At 40.1% G+C, this 19,846-nt stretch overlaps 1 protein-coding gene across 1 annotated transcript in view; it reads right to left on the bottom strand.

Annotated features, from left to right (window-relative positions):
* Positions 1-19,846, bottom strand: part of DSCAM (DS cell adhesion molecule) — a 471,903-nt gene that overhangs the window by 388,539 nt on the left and 63,518 nt on the right. Inside the window, exons 2-3 of the mRNA XM_082049341.1 lie at positions 9,030-9,347; positions 1,354-1,500 (exon numbers count right to left, since the gene is read on the bottom strand). Of these exons, the coding sequence (XP_081905467.1) occupies positions 1,354-1,500; positions 9,030-9,347 (465 nt within the window). The remainder of the gene's footprint in view (positions 1-1,353; positions 1,501-9,029; positions 9,348-19,846) is intronic.

The raw sequence follows: 19,846 nt of genomic DNA, 5'->3' as shown, positions 1-19,846 counted from the left end.
ATTTAAATACAACTCTGACCTAACTATATTAATTGAAGTCTTGGCGGGTCCTACAATTTAGATACTACAGAAGTCTTCACAGAGGCACACCAAATTTCAGTTGCCCAATGACAAAAATAATATGTGATATTAAAATCCAAGAACGTAACAAGAAAGTGAATTTACTAAACTTAAACAGTGGACCAGTAGTATAGGACAATTTATCATCAATTACATAGTACTTAAATATCTACCAAATCCTTTGAAATCTGTTTGAAATATATATTTTTAAAAAACAGATCAAACTTATGTAAGGAATCAATAAAACACATAAAGAAATAAAATCTATAATATGAGTAATATAGCAACATAGGTATTTCCATCAATGCCTTATTTGTCAGAAAGGAAAGACTATTAATACACCAAGAAGTACAAAACCATTTCCACACGTTGTAGGATCATAAACACAAACACATTCATTAATATACTTTGCAGAAACATTTAACCCAAACTACTGTTTTTCTATTCTGCACTACCGTGGAACAACATATTTCAAGTTTCTGCATGCAGAAATCATTTCTATGTTTAACAACAGCTGCACTGTGTGTAATATATAATTTAGATATGTACCATACAGAAAATATTTTTCCCACATATACTTTCTTCCATAAATTTCTTACCATGTTTAAGGTTTAAAATGTTGCATATTCTTTGCTTGAATTCCCTGTACTTCCTGAACAATACCTAACATTTCCTCACCTTGTTAGTAGATAGATCAATGCATATAACTGCTTTACAACGGATTGCTTCACTTCAATACATTTTGCTTATAGCACATTTTACAGTATTCTTAAGCCTCCAGTGTTACCTATGAAGATATTTGAGATTAAAATGTTACGAAAGTATAAATATCCATTTTGTACCTCCCTTAAACATAATCAAATAAATTTAGACTTGGGGTTTCTTCTAATCCATCAGTAATATCACTACTGAAAAACAATTACAACCCAGCACATGCTTTACAACACCCAAATTTGTTTGACAGGTAGGAGCTCCTTACCGAAGTTAAAACATGAACCCATTGCCACATCACCAGGAAACTGATTTTATGCCTGGTATAAAACAAAACCCATGTTATTTCTCCCTCAAGCATGCTAGAAAAAAGCAGGGCTGTCTAAAACCTTCGTGTCACACACAGTCACATGGATATAACAATGCTAATGTGAAACACATTACTGGAAGGATGACATACCATTCAGCTATAATTGACTCAAAATAAACATCAGGCATTTGGGGGGGGGGTGGGAAAACAAGAAAAAACAGGAACCATAGCTGTCATTGCCAGTTGAAAGAAAAAAAGGCATAACAGCTTACCTGAGACAAGCGAGACTGTGTCTTTCTCCCATGAGACAACAGTGATGTATGCCTCCACAGAGGAGGGGATAATGCACTTGAACACTGCTACATTGCCTCTCATGGCTTTCTGGTCCTCCACACGGACTGTATAGGGTTCCCGTAAAACTGAAGATAAAATAAAAGGTTTTGTTAAACAAGTTGTAATCATGCATCCCATCCACTTCCTTGGTCAGCCTAGCAAAGCTCCCTCAAAGAAGTTTACATGGGTTGTGAATTCTTTTGTCTCAATAAATAACACAGTTTTGCAAGACTAATTGCAAATTACTATGAAATAATTCCCAGATCTTTTTGTTTCATCAGAATCTGCGTTTCACCATATTTCTGTGTTCTTCCCCTACCTATAATAATTCTGAGGGCAAGGAGGAAGACTTTTGTAAGAACCATGTATTTATATGGGTAAATGGTGCTACATCTTCTGTGACTTGTCTAGTTTCCATTGCCATGTTTCCCATCACAAATTGTTTTCTGCTCTATCAAAGTATACAAAGTACATACAAGTACTGTGTGTGAATGAGACATCCAGAGGGTAGAAGAGAAGGTCAGTGTAATTTAAGATTTTCAAGAAGTGAGAACTGAAAGAGAAAAAGAATCTATGGAGGTGACAGTCAGAGGAAAAGCAAAAGGCCTCAAAACCACATAGAAATTACAGTAGGTGAGGTAGGAGTTACCTTCCATTGACCAACACTGAAAGAAAGAGGTTAATGGTAAGAAAACAGAAACTATGTTTCAGACTTGTATTAAAAAAACAGCATGGGGGCACTTAGATACAGGATATGATTTGTCTAGCATCTGGCAGAATTAATTTAATGGATGAAGAGAAGAAAGAATAACTGGAGAAAATTCACACCACACTAACTTTGCTGGAATGAGATGAAGTTGTGTTCTATAGGAGAACAGAAAGAAGGAAAATCCTGGCACTGGAACAATTCAATGAAGAATGAGAAGTGAAACTCCAGTGAGCAACAGTTAATGGAGAAGGTGGTATGGCACAGAATAAACAGATGTTGTCTTCTACAAGAAGTGAATGGGTAAGACAGGAAGGACAAGCAGCAACATAGACTCTCTACAGGACCACAAGGTCAAGAGCCAATAAAGAAATCAACACAGTCAACATACATAATCATATATCTTGACATTGCAAACAAAGTTATATATCTTGAAGTGACAGTTTCAATGAAAATAGGGATGGGTGTATTGGAAAATGACGTGTGTCTGAGGCATGTATATGTCTGAGAGTTAAACTTAAAGAAAAAGCCCAGTGCAGCACAGTGTAACTGAGTCAGCAATGCTGATCTGCCACATTGAAGTCACATTTCTTGGCTGGATACCCTGCTCACAAACATATTCCAAGCTCTACCAATTACATTTTGGCACACTGATTCTAAACTGAAGAGCCAGTAAATCCTTTGCGGAGTTTACAGAAGTATTTTGATACACTAGAAGCACTGTAATTTCTAAATGACAGGCCCACCTACAATGTGTTCAAAGAAAAAAAAAACAGAGTACCGAAATGTAATTGTAGTTTTCACAAATACACACGGCATCAAGTTTTCAAGTCCACTGCTACCACTGCAAAAAGAAAGACTGAATTTGTCCATCCCAAACACAAGTATAGCAACATAGGAGTTAGGAACTCTAACTGAAAGGGAATCAATTTAATTGCAAAATATTTTTTTTTAAATCAAAATGAATCTGTCTTCTATGATAAGACAGACATCACTATATTTTATAAAAGTCAACAATTTATTTTTAATCAAAGATTAAGTTTCTTAACCCTGTTATAAGTGTTGACTTGATATTCCAAGCACTTTTAATGCAGTGACTTTACAAGACTGGCCGCCCTGTGAAGAAGCAGTCCCTCGATCTTGTTCTACGCTGGAGGAATGGCACATAGATCATCTTAACGAGGCTGACTTTTGTCTAATGTTCATGCTCCAAGCATCATTTACAGGAAAGGCTTGTTTAACAGCAATATTCTAACACACTGCTAAAGGTACTAGTATTTTTTTCAGAACAGCCATTTTGAAAATCTACACAGTAGATCATTTCAGTAAAAGCAAACATAGAAACCATATATGGGGCACAAAAAGTAGAAATAGGTTTATTCATTTCCTTACTTAAAAAGTTTAACATTATTGTTATTTCACAGGCCTCTCAGTTATTTCCAGATCACAGTTTTTCCAGTTCTCATGAATGACTTTCTATTTTTTTTTTTTTTGTTAATCCCAAGTCCCTGAGTCATGAATTTATATAAGAATTTCAGCTTTTGCTAAAAAGATACATTCTTCCCTTCCATGATTGCACAGGAAAGCTTGAAGATGAAATGGAGATATGCACCTTTACTCCCATATGGGATCAGCCATGAAGAGGATTTGTTTTGGGTCTTTAGGTATGGAGGTTATGACTTATTAGGGGTGGGGGATGTGTGTTGCATTATATGCAAAATTACATGCAAAACCACAGTTATAATCATCTGTGAGTTGGAATCATTATAACCCCTACTAGAATTGATGGGGACTGGGAGGCCTCCCATCCCCCTAGGGTGGAATCAGTATGCTCAGCTCGCTCCCTGAAATGCTTGTACACCAATGCACGCAGCATGGAGAACAAGCAAGAAGAGCTAGAAACCTGTGTTCGGGCAGGAGATTATGATCTGGTGGCAATTACGGAGACATGGTGGGACAGCTCACATGACTGGAATGTGGTCATGGATGGCTATGTCCTCTTCAGGAAAGACAGGACAGACAGGCGAGGTGGTGGAGTTGCTCTTTACATGAAAGAGCAACTACAATGTATTGAGTACTGTCCGGGCACAGATGAGGAGCAAGTTGAGAGTGTATGGGTGAGAATTAAGGGGTAGACTGGCAGGGGAGACACTGTTGTGGGTGTCTATTACAGACCACCAGATCAAGGTCAGGAAGCTGATGAGGCCTTCTACAGGCAGCTGAGAGCAGGCTCACAATCACAGGCCCTGGTTGTCATGGGGGATTTTAACTTCCCTGATGTGTGCTGGGAGGACTACTCAGCCAGCCAGACAGCCATAGTCCAGGAGGTTCCTCCTGTGCATTGAAGATAACTTTCTTATGCAAATGGTGGAGGAGCAGACTAGGAGAGGTGCACTGCTGGACCTCATCCTCACTAACAAGGAGGGTCTGGTTGAAGCGATAAAGGTTGAGGACTGCCTTGGTTGCAGCGACCATGAAATGGTGGAGTTCAGGATCTTGTGCAGCAGGAACAGAGTAGCAGGCAGAATTGCAACCCTGGACTTCAGCAGGGCAAACTTTGGCCTTTTCAAGCAATTGCTAGACAAAATCCCATGGGCAAGGCTGCTTGAAGGTAAAGGGGCCCGAGATAGTTGGTTAATATTCAGGGATTTCTTCTACCAAGCTCAAGATCAGAGCATCCCAACACATAGGAAATCAAGGAAGGGAGCCAGGAGACCTGCGTGGCTAAACAGGGAACTGCTGGGTAAGCTCAGGTAGAAGAGGAGAGTTTACAGATCATGGAAGGAGGGGCTGGCCACTTGGGAAGAATATAAGGCTCTTGTCAGGGGATGTAGGGAGGCAACTAGGAAAACTAAGGCCTTGTTAGAATTAAAGCTGGCACGAGGGGTCAAGGACAACAGAAAGAGCTTTTTCAAATATGTGGCAGATAAAACTAATACCACAGGCAATGCAGGCCCACTGATGAATGAGGTGGGTGCCCTGCTGACAGAAGATACAGAGAAGGCAGAGTTACTGAATGCCTTCTTTGTTTCTGTCTACTCTGCTGGAAGCTGTCCTGAGGAGCCTGAGGCCCTAGAGGAAGTCAGGACCGTGCAAGAATTTGCCTTGGTTGATGAGGACTGGGTTAAGGAACAATTAGGCGATCTGGACATCCACAGGTACATGGGCCCAGATGGGATGCAACCAGGGGTGCTGAAGAAGCTGGCTAACGTCATTGCTGGACCACCTCCATCATCTTTGTCAAGTCTTGGGAGACGGGAGAGATGCCTGAGGACTGGAGCTAACGTCACTCCAGTCTTCAAAAAGGGCAAGAAGGAAGACCCGAGTAATTATAGACCGGTCAGCCTCACCTCCATCCCTGGGAAAGTAATGGAACGACTTATCCTTGGTGCCATCTCAAGGCATATCAAGGATAAGAGGGTCATTAGGGGCAGTCAACATGGCTTCACAAAGGGGAAGTCGTGCTTGACCAACCTCATAGCCTTTTATGAAGATATAACGAGGTGGATAGATGATAGCAGGGCAGTGGATGTGGTCTACCTTGACTTCAGTAAAGCATTTGACACAGTCTCCCACAGCATTCTCATAGCTAAACTGAGGAGGTGTGGTCTGGATGACTGGGTAGTGAGGTGAGCTATGAACTGGGTGAAGGAAAGAAGCCAGAGAGTCGTGGTCAATGGGGCAGAGTCTAGTTGGAGGCCTGTATCTAGTGGAGTGCCTCAGGGGTCAGTGCTGGGGCCAGTATTGTTCAATACATTCATCAATGACTTGGAAGAGGGACTAGAGTGTACTATCAGCAAATTTGCTGATGACACCAAGCTGGGAGGAGTTACTGACACGCCAGAAGACTGTGCTGCCATCCAGAGTGACTTGGACAGGCTGGACAGTTGGGTGGGGAAAAATTTAACAAAATATAATAAGGGCAAATGTAGATTATTGCATCTGGACAGGAACAACCCCAGGTTCCAGTATAAGTTGGGGAATGATCCATTAGAGAGCAGTGTAGGGGAAAGGGACCTGGTGGTACTGGTGGACAGCAGGATGACCATGAGCCAGCACTGTGCCGTGGTGGCCAACAGGGCCAATGGCATCCTGGGGTGTATTACAAGGGGGGTGGTTAATAGGTCAAGAGAGGTTCTCCTTCCTCTCTACTCTGCTCTGGGGAGACCACACCTGGAATATCGTGCCCAGTTGTGGGCTCCTCAGTCCAAGAAGGACAGGGAACTGCTGGAGAGAGTCCAGCGTAGGGCAACCAAGATGATTAAGGGAGTGGAGCACCTCCCTTATGAGGAAAGGCTGAGGGAGCTGGGTCTCTTTAGTTTGGAGAAGAGGAGACTGAGGGGTAACCTTATTAATGTTTACAAATATATAAAGGGTGAGTGTCACAAGGATGGAGCCAGGCTCTTCTCAGTGACAAACAATGGTAGGACAAGGGGTAATGGGTTTAAGCTGGAACATAAGAGGTTCCACTTAAACTTGAGAGGAAACTTCTTCTCAGTGAGGGTAACAGAGCCCTGGAACAGGCTGCCCAGGGAGGTTGTGGAGTCTCCTTCTCTGGAGACATTCAAAACCTGGCTGGACATGTTCTTGTGTAGCCTCATCTAGGTGTTTCTGCTCCAGCAGGGGGATTGGACTAGAAGATCTTTTAAGGTCCCTTCCAATCCCTAGCATTCTATGATTCTATGATTCTATATTCTTGGGGGAGCAAGTAAATGAGCTTCAGGCTTTCTCAAGATGACTGATAATGGGCAGACCTATAATAGTCTTTGAATGACTGTGCTATGATTAGATGCTCCACTGATCACTCCTATTTTCCTAGAAAATCCTATTGCTGTTGGAGGGCACTGGAATGAGGAGGAAATGCAGAAGAGATTAGAAAAGCACACCCTCCTCTCCACTCCCCTCCCCCCAAATCGTGCTAATTAGGGCCAATCTGAAACTGTGTACAGATTTCACATAGACAGAAATGTAATGGAAAGTAACCTACAAACAAATTAAGTTTATTGCTTCATATTTGAGCAACACAGGGTTTATCATCTGAAGATATGCACAGAAGATACTCATGAATAGCTATTGTCTGCCATCAGGCACAATGCAAGCTCTGACACACAATATCAGTTCATAGGAAGGACAGGGGTTTGTTTAACTTTTTACCCAAACATCAGACTAACTGTGAAATTGAATAATATGGAGAAATTAATGGATCAGGTATAAAAGACTAGAAAGGGAAGAAAAAAGATATAAGAGGAATTTTTGACTTGGCCGAAAAGAGTTGTTAGGTTATGAGTCAAGCAACTACAGCCACCTACTGCAAAGCCTTTGTTTTCAGGTACTTCTTCCTTTGAAAACTCCATTTCTCAAGCCGAGAAAGATTTATTTTGGGGTTCCATTAATAAATGGGTTAATGCTGAGCAATGGACATTAGCTGCATCCTGTCACCACAATTATATGCTTTTACAATTAAATGAACACCAGTTCAGAGCCTTAGTGACATTGCAAGTTTTAGCCTCCTCTACATCACCACATTAGTTTATCTAAGAAATAGAAAAATGGGAAACTAATACTGGGAAAAATGCTGCTGGAAAGATGCTCGAAATTGAGGTACATTAAAAAAAAAATCCACAAAGAAGAACAACAAAAAAATTCTCTCTAAATATAATTCTGTCAGACAACCTGTCCAAAAACCTGTTAAAATAAATCCAAAAGCACAAAAATCAGAATGGAGTTCCAAACATGAAGATGGTTGCTATGTATTCTTATGAAGCTTGGGTATTCAAACTTTTTTGACCTGTGGACAACTAAACATTTTCAGAAGAAACACAGGCCATTATAGAAATGCTGCATATATGTAACATGTGAACTTGCTTCTACATGTCATTTCTTGTGGAGAAAAACAAACTAACAAATACCCAAAAAAACCCCACTTTTAAAGACTAAAATTTTAATAAGACACATGAATTTCAGGGAAATCTGGTTTTTATTCTTGCATTCTAATTGTCTACAAACTACAGATCTCTGAATGTTAATTTATCATTAAGAAGATATTACATTCCCTTATTTGAAAAAGAGAGTCACAGGCAAATCTACTTGCTGTTCAGTTTTCCCTACATAGCCCCTGTGAAGGCCTATCTCCAAAGGCAAGATACTTCTTTTCTGAGAAAAGACTTGCAAAGCTCCAACAATGACAAAGAGGTTATGAGGATTTGCATTATCCAAGGGTCAGCTCCCAGACTAGCTTTTGTTTGTTTGTTTGAATATTTTAATTAACTGAAGTGGGTAGAAAAAGACTTTAAAATCTATGCAATCATATGTTTATGTGTTGTAACAAAAGGCTTGATTTTGATTCCCCTCTAATTGTCCAATGGTTGACCCAGTCTGCACACAGACAGTATAGTAAACAGATGCAAAGCCATTATGTTCATTTGCATCTTTTAGCTTAAACAGGAAGCACTGCCTATGAACCAACATCAGTTGCTCAACCACTACACAGGACACAAGTTTCTCAAAACAAATCACAACTGAATACAAGCAAATTAGAAGGGATGCAATTAGGCCAGCATACCTCTTTTTTTTTTCAGCCCGATACAAAATCCAAGGACTACATCTTTATATTTCTCAGCTCTTTAATGAGTAATTATGGTCTGATTAATGATTTCATTATCAGTTCATTTTTCCTTGTACTTGTGAAAAAGCTCAAATGATAACAATCTTTGGAAAACTAACTTTTCACCACCAAAGTAATCAGGGAGGAGAAGCAAGAATCCACCATTTGACTTAATAATGTGAAGAGTTCAGAGGTTATACTTCTGGCCGAACTCCTTTGATTCACAACTGCTGCTACTCTTTGTCTGAACCACCTATTTTGTCCCTCCTCAAACTCGTTTGAATCCAATAAAAGAGTGTACTTACCAGCCTTAATGTGAACATCCTGACTTCTGATTTTCCCTGAAGGATTTTCAGCTGTGCAATAGTAAGTGTTATCATGGATTAAGTTATTAAAGCTTGAAGGAGGGAAGGGGAAAATTTGGAGAGTGCCATTGGGGTGGACGTGGCGGATCCCTGGGACATCGTAGATCTCCTCGCCCGTTGCTAGGTACCATCTGAGAGTCACAGGGGGAATCCCTGCTGCTGGACAGGGTACCAGTGTCCCTGTGGTGCTAGCAAACACTACCTCTTGCAGAGATGCATTGACAAAATATAGACTGGTGTGTAGATCTTCACTGAAAACTGCAAGACAAAAAAAAAAAAAAAAAGAAAAAAAGAAAAAGAACAGACCATGAAAACCTGTGAAATTTCAGCTACATACAAAACAATTTTACTGTTATTTGCCACAAAATCAAATGCAATGCCTAGGGAAGGGGATCAAAACCTCTGGATGCTAAGGCAAACTCTAGAAAAAAAATGTTCCTTATTTTAGAAGAAAATATCACCAGATTAAAAAATCCTAAAGTAAAATGTGAAATCCCTTTCTCTGTAGTGTAAACTGAAACAGATCTGATCACTTTTACATTTGCTTGTGCAGCATTCTTTGTAAGGCCAGCAAAAATCCATCAGTAATCTATTTCCATAGAATTTCTAGCAACTAGATTTCTACCTGGAATACAGTCAGTTTCTGTTAACATTTATAAATTTATTTTTACAGTTCTTCCATGGCAAAATTATTTGTAATATAATTTAAAGAACTGAGTAAACAATGAAAAAAAGCCTTAATAAATATACATATATATACTTAATACAAATACAAGTTAATAAACACATTATATAATTTGCTCAGGTCTTTCTAACGAAGAGCTATAAACCTAAGTACAAAGCACATTTATAGTAATCTTGGTTCTGCCATCCATGTCCCCCTTCCAACTTTAAAGCACAGATTCTGTAACACTGAAAAAAGTTGGTATTGGCCAGAACACAAGATTAGCCCTCATTCTTCTGAACAATTCTGCCATGGCCTGTTCAGCTACTACCCAGAGGGGCTGAAGGCTCCAGGTGTCATAAAGGTTCCTCAACATTTTATCCCAAAAGCCTTCCTAAACCTCGCTATCTTAGAGAATATCAACATAAGGCATGATTTTTGTTTTCCAGTATCTGATAGGAAACATTAGTAATACCACCACTCTGCTGTTATTTTGCATATACTGCTCACTTGTAAAAAACTTGCCAGTTTTGTTTGTCACAAACACAGAAACTTACATACTGCACTGTATCTTGAATGCAGTGGATTCTGACACAATTTTCTGAAGCAAGTCTGGTAAGGAATAAGGCTTTGAAAATGTGATGATAGTGCATCAGGCCCAAATAAGCTTCCATGAAAGTGATTTCAAGGTTAGCATTTATTTGCACAAGATAGATGTTATTTGTGCTGCAGACATAACTTACAATCCCAACACTAAGTCATGAAGTGCCTTGTCTACCTCTCCCACTTAGTCTTATCATAGATGGAAGCACAAAATGGACTATTTTATCCTTCTCTCTTTTTGACACCTTGAGGTGATACAAGGTGGGAAGATATTCTCTTCTAAGTATCATCTTGGTATTGACCATCAGGACACACCGCCTCAAAAGAAAGCAGAACTGGCTCAGGGAGTCTCTAGAAAGAAAAAAGTAAGAGGCCACTTCCTAAAGCAATAGGGAAAGATGTCTGGCATGCAGGAGGAAGACAGATAAATGGGCATGACAGAACAGGATGAAAGGCACTTGGAGATTCAGAAAGAAGAAATTTCAAGCCCTGGAGAAGATTAGTCCCTGGCACATAGATGAGACAGGTGTTAGTGCAGAATAAAGTCCCTTGTGAGAAACAAATTCCACTAGTTGGCACAGCCCTAGTAGAAACTTGGGTAGCTGGAAAGCAAAAATAGACATAATTGGACTAAGCACAGGAAGAAGCAGGGCTGAATAAGATGGTGCCTCTTTTACATAATCACATTTCTAATTATAGTCGTACTTCAAAGCAGAGAATGGAATTGTTGGTAACATAATAGAGAATTTTTTTAAAAGGCATTGTTCATCTGCTGTACAAGCCATTTTTTACAAATGCAAGTGAAACAATTAACAGGGCATTTTAATTTCCATTGGCCAACAAGACATTCACATAGAAGTAATAAATACAGTTCACATTTGCCAACTTTATTATGCTATGCTTTTTCTTAATAGACATTCACCTAAAAACGTTAGATTTGCTGGCCAAGAATAAAGAGGTGAATATCAAATTGCAAATGCCATCAAAATAGAGAATATCAGGAACTTTGTTTGACACTTCCATAGAATCTAACTTTCTAATCAAAATGCAGCACAGCTGAACTAGGGACTCACACTAGCAGACATAACAATGAATTTTTCCAGCTGCTTTGTATTCCCTGTAGAAGCTTTCACTACTTTTGACAAACTTTCCATCCATCAGCCTATACAATAGAGCTTCATTTTAAAACAGCATCTGGTACATATTCATCTTAATGGCAGACACAAACACATTAAGAGCCCCGGAAAATAACTGCAGTGCCATAATACACACACATATACATAATGCTGACAATCCAGATGTGGGTTTTGGTGGAAAACAATGTGTAAGCTACTTGGATACATTCAACAACAAAAACAGGATTTCAGAATCTTACATGAAAAATATATTTCCCTGCAATGTTCCATAGGAAGAAAGTGATTATCTGAATAGTGATATATCATAACTTAATTGAAACTGAGACAAGTTAAAGACGATATGTAATTATATGTTACTTAATGGTAAAATATGATCCATCCAAAACCCATATTTTACAATAACCAGAAGCAAACTCAGACTAAAAGTTGTAAGGGAGAACAGTATGGAAAGAACTGAAATAGCTTGCAGTCAAGTCTGACTATGCTTGGCCTGGACAAAGAGATGATATCAGCACTTTCAAAGAGATGACACCAGTTAGCAGAGTCCAAGGGAAGGAAAGGCAAAGATTCCTCCTGAATAAGGTTTATGTATTACTGAAACCAATAATACCTGAGGGAAACAAAAGGAGGCCTGCACCTCAGCAGACCTCAGTGGACACTCCAACTGAAATGATAAGGTGAGAAACAGCCTGCACCTGCAGGCACTTCAGGGCAATGAGGCAAAGACCTGTGCCCTTAACCATGTGGTTAGAGGATCACATGAACAGTTTATCAGATCAACAGACACATGTCAAGAGACACTTCATGAATCTTAGGTTAAATATATACTATTATCTTACTCAAACAACAGCAAGGGGAAGGGAGTAAAGTAGGATACATTTTTTGCAAGTTTAGTCAGAATTCCTTAGACTCAACTACTTGAAGTGATAAGGGGAGCTAACAAAGTATAATAGCCAAGGAAATTTCTCCTGCTTTCCAGGGAAGACAGTGTTGCCACGTTGTGCCTTGCACCGTGCTGAATATATCAGCCAGATACATCTTTTAGCACTTGAGAAATCTCATGTCAAGTACTCACAACAAGCTGGTCGGTGGGCTTGCGAATCGATCACACTCAGAAACAAAAAATGAGACTGAGGACTGTGTTGTCAGTTTGGGTAGATGTCACCAGGCTGGACAGAGATAAGTATAAAGATCTTTATACTTAGGAGGATTGTGAAGCACAAATTTCAGTCTACACTGGGCTTTGTATTTGCTATATCTGTACCTCTTGCCATGGCTAAGAGTGGACTTGCTTTTTTGGTTCATACAGAGATGACCTTTACTCCCTTTTCACATGCAGCTCCTTCCTCCAGGTCTCCAGGGTGCTGCAGCTCCTACTTTATATGTGCTATGCACTTCAAGGTCTTCTATAAGGTCCTAGCAAATAACACTTCTAATATTTCTGCCTACAGGGTTGTCATTTGTCAAGGTTTCATTGTGTATTTCACAAGACAAAGGCTGAAATTTGTGCTTCATAATCCTCCTTTTTAATGGACAGAAGAAGGTGTTATTAAGACATAAGAGAGAAGACACTGCATTTAAACTACCATGCTGGATCAGGCTTGGGCTTGCTCTCTGTAGGATCTCGTGTCCTGGAGGGATCAGCATCATCTGCCACAAAGAGATGAAAGAAGACATGCAAAAGCAAATCTTGAAACTACCTGTCCAAAGGACATTCTCCTCTTCCCTTCCTCCACCATTTTCTATGTGCCTCTTCAGACTGCTTCACCTTTAAGAAGCTTTACTGAAATGATGCCAAAAGTGAAAACTTTTATGGAGTTTGCATGTAACATAAGAAAAATGTATATCTGTTCAACTCAGTGCCAGAATGCAATTGAGTCTTGGTGTTGTGCATTTATTTTTCATCATGTTCTCTTTCATGCATTAGTAAGTTTAAGTAACATGTTTGTGATTTTTGAAGCTAGCTTTTTATGCCTCACATTCTTCCAGAGCCCTCTTTCCATATTCTTCAATTGACTGCATAAAACTGCAGTTTTCTCTTCAGTTCTTGAAAGAGCTGAAATATCTTCAGGCAACAGACAAGTCAACATATTCAAAAATATTAATATAATGTCTCTGAACAATTAATTGATACTTATATTTAAATTATCTGCCCTGTCTTTTTCAAAAGCTAAATACTATTCCTGTAATATTTTTGCAAGAGGAAAGTTTGGTTCTATATGAATAACAATTTCAAAACAAAGAGAAAATTATTTCTCATTTCTTTGATTTATCAAATCCAGGATGAAATATTTCTATAGATAAACAAAGATATGAATCAAAGTGAAAGTCTGGAGCAAAGACACCACTGAGATTATTTAGGTAAAATAAAAATCAAAGTAGAAAAGATAAATTATGTAATTAAACAGTTGACTGCTCTCCTGCACTACAGCAGGTTTGTAGCAACAGCCTTACAGTCTTACAGTAAAACGTCAGGTTTGTCACAGCCCTGGACATGAGTATTTCCTTTCCTTTTCTCCTTGATGATGTTGTGATTGATGAACTGGGCAAAAAGAAAGTATTTTCTTTAGATATAATAGATCATATAAAGTGTCATCTTAAAATTTAAGAATTTGTCACTGTTAAATACCAATGTAAACATGAGAAACCTAGAAGCAAACCCAAGGAGTATAATAAAAATATAAAAAAAATAAAACTAAAAAAGGACAACATAGAATGAAGTCTAAGCTTTGCCTCTGTCAGAAATCCAAGAACACCTCTGTTTCAGAAAGCTCCTTCCTGGAGCTGACTCTTGCAGCCTGCACTTGGAACAGTAGATGCCTGGGACCACTTTTTACCATGACAGGACAACACACTCCAGTAAAAACTGAGAGCTGGGAAAATTTGCTGCAGGCATCTTCCCAGCCACATAAAGCAGGTGCAAAGCAGAGTGAGATACGGTCCCTTGAGCAGTGAAGTGACTAGGAACCCAGGCAGTCTCATCAATGCACCAAGCTCCAATCAAAATTTAAGGGGAAAAAAGAATATCAACCGCCTGTGTGTATTCTGGAGCATAACTTTTCCTGAGAGTCCCCAGGCATCATGCCTAGGTTAGGAGAGCCGCTTTTTTGAGCCTCCTGTACAGCTAATGTAGGACAACAAACACAGCCTAAAGGCAGTTTAGACCCTACTTTGGTGGGCAAATCACTCACTTCACTTAGTTCTTCACCTGCAACAGTCAGGGAGAGATTAGGACAGCTCTTCTTCTCTCTTGAAGATACCAGTTATTCAGAGAGGACTAGCACAGACACCTCTAATATTTTTAGGTTCTGGGAGGATGTTTGTTGTCTACAGTTACAGGTCCTTCTATTACGAATCCGGTCCCTCTGAGACATGGATTAGCCTAAAAACACCACATCCTTTGACAGCAGTCATCACACCAGCGGTTCCACAATACAGCTCCAGGTTTCAGAAAAGTTAAAAAAAGTTTGTTTTTCTTTTTTTTTTGGGGGGGGGAGGGGGTTTAGCTTTGTTTTGGTGGGGAGATAATAAATTAAAAGCAACAGTAGAATCATAGCAAAAAAAAGACAAAAGTGCTTCCCCTTCACCCCCGAGGAGAGGACAGAGAGGCAAGGGGAGACAGAGAGACGAAAAAGACATTGTCTGCAAAAGCAGAAGGAAGAAAAAGCCAACAGGACTGGTAGAACTCAGCGGGATGTTAACATTCAGGGGTGGATTTTTAAGGGAACTCCTCAGGATGCTTTATCTCATGAGACATCTGGTATCAGCAAGAAAGCTTCATTTTCACTGGCCTGAAATCAGAATTGGAAGCACGCAAGAAAACATCATCTAGATCATAGCCCTTAAAAACATCCAGCTATTAGGCAGAGTTTATCCTTCTTTTGAATGCCTTTGCATCTTGTTTTATTTAGAGCTAAGAAAAAATTACGCACATCTGCAGGATAATATTCCACTTGACATTAGTAAAACATGCATTCAATTTTTAGGAGTTGAACTTCTCTGTGAAATTTTGGGATGTAAATATAAAAATACAATTGAGAAATCTAAAGAACAGAACTTAAGGCCTATTTTCTATATGGTAAGTGGAAAATATTGAAATGCTCTTTAGCAGAGGAAAATAAAATATTGTTTACTGACTATAAGGTAAAATATAAATATTTTGTCAGACAATTTAATGGAATTCATGTAAAAAACAATTCAAAAAAAATAAAACCAAAAAAAACCCAGGCAAGACACTTTTAAGAAAATGGCTGAAGACATCTAAACAATGAATTGTTTAAAGAAACAAAATTAACAAGATGATATTACAGATTAATTACCCTGTTAACATCCAAACAATATAGTATGCAAGGATAGTCTTTTTTGCATAAACAGTCACAGAGAACTAATAAATGGAATATTTCAGAGTGCACTGCTATGCCTTTCAAACCAGTAGCAGAAGCATTACAAATGCAATCACAAATATGCAGATTACTCCAGTGCAGAACACCGTCAGAGAAACAAGGGCGGGGGGGGGGGCGGGCAGATGATAGAATGCAATGCTAGCAAGCTATGTCACTATTTAGGGTGATTTTTTTTCCCTCCTGCCCTAAGATTCCTTAATGTATCACTATGACTGAGATTTTAAAAGAAAAAAAAAAAAAAGCCAATAAGTCTCTCCTTGCTAAATTAAAAAATAGGCACTTATTTTAAAAGAGGAAAAAACTGATTAGACTCCTCCAAACAATAACATTTTTATCACTACTCAATTATCAAGTAACAGGTTATGCAAAGTGACCTAGAGAAATTGCTTCAGCTATTTTGAAAAGATCAGAGTGATGAGGCATTACAACAATCTATCTGTGATCATGTCTCCCTCTAGGGGTTTTATCTAATGACTAAACATGTAAGGTTGATAAATACTTCACATTTTGTTAGAATAAGGGTAAAATGAATGCCTTTTTACAATGTTGATTTTGATTCTGAAAGAAATTTCATATGTCCCTCTAAACTGACAATGATTGAACATCCCTTGCTATTTGGGAGGAGGAAAGGTAAAATACAGCTCACAAAAGACCTAGGTTTCAGTTGGAGGCAAGATAGATATCTTCAATAACAGGGAATGGTAAAACAACACTGGATGAAGATGCTATGACCAGATCCCAAAATATGTCTTACTAAAAGGAACTGAAAGAACAAAGAAAAGAGAAAACTACATTAAAATTAAAATTAAAAAAAAAAAAAAAAAAAGAGAGAGAATCCTAAAATCAACACAAAATAGCTTTTGCTAAAAACAAGACCAGTTTCTCTTTTGATGGGTTTTCCTCCTAGCTGGGTTCTTCTCGGTGCCTTCTGGGTGGCTGCATGTTTTCCTTGGATACTGTGCTTGGTGCTGATAGAAGGACTAACAGAATGCTGAAAAAACTCACGTTTAGATTTATTACTATGGTAACCAAGGTTAACTGATAACAGGACACGTTTGCCAAGAGGGGCAGACAGAGCAGGTGACTAAAAGTGACCAACTGAGTATTTCATCCCATACACATCATACACGCTATATAAGATGGAGATCACAGGAGTCTCATTTCTCTTTGACCATGGCCATCATCTGAAGAGAACCCTGTCTGTCTGCCTGCGATCTATAGGCCTCAGGCCTGCATGACTGAAATCCAGTTTCCAGTTTGCTGTGAAGTCCCACCCATGACTTTTGGGTGCCTGTCCTGCAGCTGCTGCAGCCATGCCAGCTGCACACACCCAGCTCTGCTGCTGCTGGAGTGATGCCAGCTCCATATCGGGCATTCAAGATTGGTTTTGTATCTTTTGTATCATTTTCTCTATTTACTAGTAGCATTAGCAAAGCCTTTAAAACTTTTCCAACTTGCAAGACTCTTTCTAACCTGAAGTTGTTCGTCCTTATCTTTCTATCACCTTTTACGGTGAAGACATTAACAGAGGGCATCTGCCCCAGCTTATTGTCACCTTGCATTAAAACTTGAGATATGAAAAACAAAATGAAATCAATTGCACAAACTGACTTAAGATTACAAAAATAATCAACAGCTTCTACCCAGCTCCCTCCTGTGTTCCATTTTGTATCCATTGCTCCTTGTCCTGTCATTGGTTATCTCCGAGTCTGGCTCCATCTTTGTGACACTCACCCTTTATATTTTTATAAACATTAAGGAGGTCACCCCTCAGTCTCCCCTTCTCCAAGCTAAAGTGACCCAGCTCCCTCAGTCTTTCCTCATAAGGGAAATGCTCCACTCCCTTAGTCATCTTGGTTGCCACACACTGGACTCTCTCCAGCAGTTCCCTGTCCTTCTTGAACTGAGGGGCCCAGAACTGGACACAATATTCCGGATATGGTCTCCCCAGGGCAAGTAGAGAGGAAGGAGAACCTCTCTCGACCTATTAACCACACCCCTTCTAATACACCCTGGGATGCCATTGGCCCTGTTGGCCACAAGGACACAGTGCTGGCTCATGGTCATCCTGCTGTCCACCAGGACCCCCAGGTCCCTTTCCCCTACACTGCTTTCTAACAGGTCGTTCCCCAACTTATACTGGAACCTGGGGTTGTTGCTGCCCAGCAACACTCAACACTTGCCCTTATTATATTTCATTACGTTTTTCCCCACCCAACTGTCCAGCCTGTCCAGGTCTCGCTGGATGGCAGCACAGCCTTCTGGCATGTCAGCCACTCCTCCCAGCTTGGTGTCATCAGCAAACTTGCTGACAGTGCACTCTAGTCCCTTTTCCAAGTTGTTGATGAATATATTGAATAGTACTTGTCCCAGTACTGACCCTTGAGGCACTCCACTAGAGACAGGCCTCCAACTAGACTCTGCCCCATTGACCACGACTCTCTGGCTTCTTTCCTTCAGCCAGTTCGCAGTCCACCTCACTACCCAATAATCCAGACCACACTTCCTGAGTTTAGCAGCGAGGATGCTGTGGGAGACTGGTCTGTTCTTCACTGAAATCAAGATAAACCTCATCTACTGCTTTGCCATCATCTATGCACCTGCTTATGTCCTCATAAAAAGCTATGAGGTTGGTTAAGCGTGACTTCCCTTTGTGAAGCCATGTTGACTGTCCCTAATGACCCTCTTATTCTTGATATGCCTTGAGATGGCACCAAGGATAAGTTGCTCCATCACCTTTCCAGGGATGGAGGTGAGGCTGACCGTTCTACAGTTACCCAGGTTCTCCTTCTTGCCCTTTTTGAAGACTGGAGTGACATTTGCTTTCCTCCAGTCCTCAGGCACCCCTCCTGTTTCCCACAACTTAAGAAAGATGATGGAGAGTGCCCTAGCAATGACTTCAGCCAGCTCCCTCAGCACCCGTGGGTGCCTCCCATCTGGACCCATGGATTTATGGATGTCCAGTTTGCTTAATTGCTCCCTAACCCAGTTCTCATAAACCAAGGCAAACTCTTCCATTGTCCTGACTTCCTCTAGGGCTTCAGGGGTATGAGGCTCCTCAGAACAGCCTCTGGCAGTGTAAAGAGAGAAGGCATTCAGTAAACTGTAAACTGCTGAGAAAAGCAGAAAAAAAAAAAAAAAAAGAAACAAAAGAAAATAAAACAAACAAACAAAACCCCTAACCAATCAACAACAATAACAACAACAAATTGTCTTCAGTTATCATCTCCTCCAAATAGCAAGATAACACTTTTGTTCTGCACTGGTCAGATCACAGATGTTCCTGAGAACAATAGGCATAAAACCCCTTGTTTTTGTCTGCTCCCAAGAGAAATATACATTCAATCAGCAAATGCTGAAGCATGCATTAGTCTGACAAAACAAATTTTTCTGATACTTCTTACAGAGGTCTCCTAAACAGCAATGAAGCAAAAGTGACAAGAAACTTTTTCACCAATTTTTCAATTTGAAAACGTGTAAACGTGAGCTTTGCATTGGTGAGCTGCTAGTCATCCTCAACAGGCAGACCTGCTGGGCTTGAAGTGAACCGCAGCACCTGCAGGAACCTACGTCAGTGCAGGGAAGGGTTAGAGACCCAGCACGCCTCAGAGTGGCACTTCAAAACCCAAAATCTCTGAATTTGACCAAAAGGCTCCTTGCTTTCTCTTTGTGGTAGCTATGAGACACCCTGGTGAAGTCAGATGAGAAAATGAATCCTGATCACTCCCTGCTAGGCATTCTTCCCAGACTTGATGTCCAGGATGTAATGGCCAAGGGTGTTCCAGGAGAGAGGTGATGGGGAAGATGGAATCCAGGAACAAGAACATGAGAACAGTTGCAGGTGGAGGCCTTCCCTCTGCCCCAGAACCTCCTCATCATCCCACCTCCTGAGGGGATGGTGTAGGGGAACAAGAAAGGGTTGGCAATATAGCTGGAATGGAGAGCCTGGAG

This window comes from Streptopelia decaocto (genome assembly GCF_964273445.1).
Source record: "Streptopelia decaocto genome assembly, chromosome: 1".
In the NCBI taxonomy this organism is placed as follows: domain Eukaryota; kingdom Metazoa; phylum Chordata; class Aves; order Columbiformes; family Columbidae; genus Streptopelia; species Streptopelia decaocto.
The sequence above is the reverse complement of the archived record's forward strand: the minus strand, read 5'-3'. Positions and strand labels throughout refer to the sequence as shown.